Source organism: Rutidosis leptorrhynchoides, chromosome 2 (assembly GCF_046630445.1).
Source record: "Rutidosis leptorrhynchoides isolate AG116_Rl617_1_P2 chromosome 2, CSIRO_AGI_Rlap_v1, whole genome shotgun sequence".
Taxonomy (NCBI): domain Eukaryota; kingdom Viridiplantae; phylum Streptophyta; class Magnoliopsida; order Asterales; family Asteraceae; genus Rutidosis; species Rutidosis leptorrhynchoides.
The window spans coordinates 669,970,496-669,977,048 of record NC_092334.1 but is presented as its reverse complement, the minus strand read 5'-3'; the positions used below and the strand labels follow the sequence as shown (position 1 = coordinate 669,977,048).

General features: G+C 33.8%; 1 protein-coding gene and 1 non-coding gene across 2 annotated transcripts; one reads left to right on the top strand and one right to left on the bottom strand.

Annotated features, from left to right (window-relative positions):
* Positions 1 to 3,210: 3,210 nt before the first annotated feature.
* LOC139890254 (uncharacterized) lies at positions 3,211 to 4,233 on the bottom strand. The gene has a single exon (XM_071873147.1). The coding sequence runs from the start codon at positions 4,231 to 4,233 to the stop codon at positions 3,211 to 3,213; it is 1,023 nt and encodes a 340-aa protein (XP_071729248.1).
* A 230-nt stretch (positions 4,234 to 4,463) lies between these two features.
* On the top strand, positions 4,464 to 4,570 carry LOC139895180 (small nucleolar RNA R71). The gene has a single exon (XR_011775643.1). It is a non-coding gene; the product is annotated as a small nucleolar RNA R71 (small nucleolar RNA).
* Positions 4,571 to 6,553: the final 1,983 nt, after the last annotated feature.

Genomic DNA, 6,553 nt, shown 5'->3' with positions numbered 1-6,553 from the left:
TATAGTATTTTCAGTTATGTATTTTAAACTTTAATGATAGTGAGGAAATTACTTCCCCTCTTGGTAAAGTATATTTCTCAAAATAAATTTTTAAACGATGGCCATTTACCTTAAAGGTTTCTCCTTTCTTATTATATAATTCAACGTATCCGGTGGGAAAATATTGTTTAACTATAAAAGGGCCCATCCATCTAGATCTTAATTTTCCAGGAGAGAATATGTATTTTGATTGAAAAATTAGAACTTTATCCCCTGGTTGAAAACTTTTAATATATTTTTAATTCTAGCATCGTACCATCTTTTCGTTCTTTCTTTATAAGTCATTGAAATTTTATAAGCAGGAAGTCTAAGTTCGTCAAATTGGTTTAATTGGAGAAGTATGTGTTTTCCCGCTTCTTTAGGATCTAAGTTACATTGTTTTAAAGCACAATATGCTCGGTGTTCAATTTCAACTGGCAGATGACAAGCTTTTCCATAAACTAACTTAAATGGAGTAGTCCCTATAGGTGTTTTATAAGCAGTTCGGAAAGCCCATAATGCATCATCTAACTTCCGAGACCAGAGTTTCTTGTTGTTTTCAACTGTGCATTCGAGAATCCTTTTTAATCCTCAATTGGTATTTTCAACTTGACCACTTGTCTGAGGGTGGTAAGCTGTAGAAAAATGATGGTTAACTCCATATCTTTTTAGAACTTTCTCGAGTAGTCGGTTAGTGAAATGGGTTCCACGGTCACTAATTAAATCTTTAGGAAAACCAAATCGACAGAATAATTTCTTTAGAAAGTCAACCACTACTCGTGAATCATTGGTAGGAAGAGCTTTTGCTTCAGTCCATTTATTCAACAGCTACAAGAATGTTTTGATTTCTTTTGGAAGAGGGAAATGGTCCCATGAAATCAATACCCCACACATCAAATATTTCACATACTTGAATATTTTGAAGGGGCATTTCATCATGTTTAGAGAGGTTTCCTCCCCTTTGACATGCATCACAAGATTGAAGTAACTTATGTGCATCTTGGAATATGGTAGGCCAATAAAATCCCGCATCTAAAACTTTGCGAGCAGTGTAATTAGGACCAAAATGTCCACCTGGCGCACTACTATGGCATTGTAATAGGATTTCATTTGTTTCTTTACCATTAATGCAACGACGAATAATTTGGTTGGACCTACTTTAAATAAGTAAGGATTTTCTCAAAAATAATGTTTTAAATCGGCAAAGAATTTTTTTCTTTGTTGATAAGTTAAATCTTTTCTTAGTTTTTTAGCGGCTAAATAGTTTGCAAACTCAGCAAACCATGGGTATGACTCATCTGAGATCATCATAAGGCACTCATCTGGAAATGTGTCTTGAATTTCATCTAAGTTGTCTAGATTATGATTTTCTAAACGTGAAAGATGATCTGCTGCGAGATTTTCAGCTCCTTTTTTATCAATAATTTTCATATCAAATTCTTGCAATAGTAGAACCCATCATAAGAGTTGAGCTTTAGAGTCGGGTTTGTTAAGTATATTTAAGAGCAGAGTGATAAGTGTAAACTGTTACTTTGTCCATGATTAAATATGGTCGAAATTTATCGAGAGCGAAGACTATAGCTAGTAATTCTTTTTCAGTGGTTGTATAATTTAATTGAGAACCTCTAGCGTTTTACTAGCATAGTAGATTGGGTGAAAATGTTTTTCTTTTCGTTACCCTAGGACAATCCTATTGCATAATCACTAGCGTCACACAAGAATTCGAAGGGTTTAGACCAATCGGGTGATATAATAATGGGTGCATTAGTGAGTTTTTCTTTTAAAATAGAAAAAGCTTTTTTTCAATATTCATTAAATTCAAAAGGTGCGTCCTTTTACAAGAGTTTAGTTAACGGTCGAGCAATTTTGGAAAAATCTTGAATGAAACGTCTATAAAATCCAGCATGTCCTAGGAAACTTCTAATTGATTTAACACTAGTGGGTTCGAGAAGGTTGGAAATAACATTGATTTTTTCTTTATCAACCTCAATTCCTTTATTAGAAATTTTATGGGCAAGGAAAATGCCTTCTCTTACCATAAAGTGGCATTTTTCCCAATTAAGAACAAGATTCATTTTTTCACAACGAGCAAGCATTTTATCAAGATTAGAAAGACATGAGTCAAAAGATGTCCCAAAGACGGAAAAATCATTCATATAGACTTCCATAAAATCTTCCACCACGTCGTGAAAGATAACTGTCATACACCTTTAGAAGGTGCCAGGGGCATTACATAACCCAAATGGCATTCTGCGATAAGCGAAAGTACTAAAAGGACAAGTCAAAGTGGTTTTCTTTTGATCCTGAGGGTCGATTGGAATTTGAAAGTATCCAGAGAAACCATCCAAGAAACAATAATATTCTTTTCTGGCTAATCGTTCAATCATTTGATCAATAAATAGAAGTGGAAAATGATCTTTTCTGGTAGCTTCGTTTAATTTACGATAATCTATGCAACTCGCCAACCGGTAACGGTTCGAGTTGGAATTAATTCATTATTATCGTTTAGACAACAGTGGTTCCTCCCTTTTTAGGGACACACTGAACTGGGCTAACCCATTGGCTATCGGATATAGGATAAATCATTCCTGCGTCTCGCAGTTTTAAAACTTCCTTTTTTACTACTTCAGCCATGTTAGGGTTTAAGCGTCTTTGTCTTTGAATTACGGGTTTTCTGTTTTCTTCTAATAGAATTCTATGGGTACAGAAGGTGGGGTCTATTCCCGAAATATAGTAGGTTTTCCAAGCGAAAGCCTTTTTATGTCTTTTTAAGACTTCTAAGAGTTGTTCTTTTTGATTTTTAGATAATTCGGAAGAAATGATTACGGAAAGTTCAGAATTATCTTTTAAAACTATGTATTCTAAATGAGAAGGTAATTCTTTCAATTCTAATTTAAGTAGTGCTTCGAGAGAGTGTTTTATTCTTAATTCATCAGTTACAGATTCATGTTCTTCTTCTATTATGAATTCATTCATTTCGTCTTTCATTAACTCTTCAAATTCATCATCAAGATTTTCCTCTTTTATTTCACACACAAATTCATCTATATCCATTATTAAAAATTCATCAAATTCTTCTTCAATACATGTTTCTACATATTTTATCGTCGGGCAAGTAAGATCTAGTTCAAGATGATTATTCAAAGTGATTCTATCAGCACATATTCCCAAACTATATGTATTGGTTTGCATTTAAAATTCAAAAGCAGTGGTTCTTACAAATGGTCTACCTAATATTATTGGTATTTTATCATTTTCTTTCATTACTAAGACAACAAAATCAGCGGGAAAAGTGAATCTATCAATTTTTACGGGTATATTTTCGGCTATTCCCATTGGGTAATTAAAAGAACTATCGGCCATACAAATAGACATTCTAGTGGGAGTTAGTTCTCCTAGACCTAGTCTTTTATATAGTGAATATGGCATTAAATTTATACTAGCACCCGAATCTGCTAACGCTTGATATATTCTAGAATTATTAAACGAGCATGGGACAGTAATACTTCCCGGGTCTCCTAGTTTTTCGTGTATATCATATTTTTGAAAAATAGCTTTACATTCCTTTATAATAAACCTAGAAGATTTTTCAGCGTCTTTACCTTTATTAGATAATAAAGTTTTTAAACATTTTCCATAATGTGAATTTTCTTTTAGTAAGTCTATTAAAGGTATATTAACGTTTATCTTGTTAAACATATTAGCGAAGTCCTCTAAACGTTTTTGTTGTTTCTCCTTCCTAAGTTGTTGGGGATATGGAACAGGTTCTAAAGGTTTATCATCTTTAGGCGGAGTAGCTTTTTTAATAAGAGTATTATCATTACTCTTTTCAGTACTAGTTTCATTAAGTAGTTCATGATTTTCCTCTTGACTAGGCATAACCGGATCTTGTGTCATTTTACCACTCCTAGTAGTTATAGCTTGAATTTCTAGACTTCCCCTAGGATTTTCAAGTGTATTAGATGGTAACATTCCAGTTTCCCTAGTAGCTAATTGTTTAGATAAGGTTCCTAAATCTTTTTCCAAGTTAAGTATCAGGTTTTGATGATTATAATATAACTCGGAGATTTTATATAGAATAACATTATTTAATTTAGTGTTATTATAAATATATCCTCTCATCATATCCGCTAATCCTTTACTTATAGTTCCTTCCTGTGAGACTCGAGAGATGTTTCCTAAAATGGATTTTTCTTTTAATTCCTTTAGCTCCATTTCTAAAATTTCTATTTTTTGTTGTAAAGTAGTTATCTCATTCTTAAATTCAGCCTTAATTTTTTGTTGATTATTATTCGCTTGATACCAGTCATGTGAGTGTATGGCTAAATCGGAAATTAATGTTTAGGAGTTTAGAAAGAGCAGCACCACCAGCGGCGGTGTCGATCTCTTTTCTAGTAGAAATTGTAATATTTTTATAGAATTGCATTAATCTTTGGACATCATTAAGTCCGTGTTGAGGGCATGACTTGATTAATTTCTCATATCTAGTCCAAGTATCATATAAAGTTTCTTGAGGTTCTTGTTTAAATTGAGTTATCTCATTTTGTAGTCTTATCATTTTAGAAGGTGGAAAGAATCTTTTTAAGAATTTTTCAACCATTTGATCCCATGTCGAGATTTTTCTTTCAACAAGTTAATTAAACCAGTCTTTAGCTTCTCCCTTGAGTGTCCAAGGAAAAAGGATAAGATAAATGTGTTCATCTTCTATCTTATTGTATTTAAATAGCGTGCAAATACTAGCGAAGTTCCGAAGATGTTGATAAGCATCTTCTTAAATAGTTTCGTTAAAGTAACATTCTTCTTTAATTAAATATAATATTTGTTTTTCAATGGTGAAATTAGTCTTAATAGGTGGTGGAATTATAGCAGTTCCATATATTTGTCTTGAGGCTTTTAAGTGATCTTCCATAGAAAGTTTTAAATTATTCATCGTGTATTTTTAAGTGTTTCAAGTGTTTTAAGTTTTTCACCAACAAATGGTCGTCAACGTCTAGGTTCCGGCAGAGCCTGATATCGGCCAAAAAGTCATATTTTTACCCCCGATATTAGGCCCTAAATTAATAAAGTTTTAAGATTTGTCAGCAAAATTATTGTTTTGTCAGTTGATTTTGTAGATTAAGTAATTACGAAGGCAATGAAAAAAGAATCAAGTAAAACGGAGCTAAAACGAAGATTCTAGAGCGAAAACGGTGAAAGACAAGAAATCAAGTTACGATCCAGCAAATCAGCAAGCTAAACGGCCTGCCAAACGGCTTGCTAGTATGGCAAACAGCCTGCCACACGGGTCAAGCAAACGGGCATCGTAAATGGCTGATCTGACCAAACGGTCCAAGCAAACGGCCTGCCAAACGGCCTGCCAGCCGTTTGCTGGCAAATTCCAAGTCTATTTAAAGGACTCTCTCCATCCATTTCAACACACACACAATTTGTAATTCACTTTATATTTTCAAGCTTTTTAGTTAGTTTTTAGTAGTAGCTAGCTTAGCTTTTATTTTTTCCAGATGATATCCCAGCGAGTTCCTGCGATCTCGGGCTGATTTCTTCAGCCTTTTCAGGTTTTTATCCGAAACGCTTGTCTTTTGTATTAAACATGTGTTCTTACCTTTTATATTTAATAATGCGTTCCGATATTACCATGATAGCTTAATTAATCTGTATGTTGCCATGATAGAAGTTTGGGTTAGCGTAATTATGTTAATTTAGTACGGTTACTGTCGTAATACTGAACTTGTGAGTCTGATAGATTTGTATGCTAGCATCTTAAGGATTGACCAACCTAGATTGTGATCAGTACTTGTCCACCTATATGAACTTAGCTACTTCATAGGATTAAGACCTGTGGTTATACTGTATCTGAAGATTCTATGAACTTGGTATGGCCGGAGTTCCCGAGAGGCATTTAATGAGCTTTTAGGACACGGAACTTAGGAATTGAGACATGAATGACCTAGTATGCCTATTGACTGTTCTAAAGAGACCTCTTAGGAGCTGTTAAGATCTAGTTAGTGCCTTTACTGTATGACCCAAGCCTATTGCATGTTCTTGTTTGATTGTTGCCCTTGGACTAAGTAATATCAACTGTCTAGGTATCTATTAAATTTCTACCTGCTTTACTTTCAGTATATCAACTGTAATGCTGTATAATGTTTGGATTGATATGATCTCATTGGTATGATGAAATGGTTGACGGAATCCTTCCGTTTGTGATCAGTGTTTAATCAACACGGCACGTTGTTATTCAGTTAACTAAACTGATAACGAGGGTTAGGATTAGAGCTCAACTCACTAATAAACTTAGTACTTTATTGAGGATAACCTCCAAGGTATAGTTACCTTTCAATTATACAACCAAGTGACATACTTTTCACTGCTTAAAGAGAACTCCGAGAGTCTAGAGATAAGTAGGTCTGTATAATTGGCTCATCCAACCAGATCTACATCATTCAAAACATAGCCTTAACATAAGCATAATTACCTTTCCCTAACCCAAATCTAATATCTTGGTCAACATTTCCCTGATGAACATACTCCGGAT

Coding starts and splice junctions, on each gene's coding strand:
- LOC139890254 (XM_071873147.1), bottom strand. CDS start 4,233: ATGGAGCTAAAGGAATTAAAAGAAAAATCCATTTTAGGAAACATCTCT.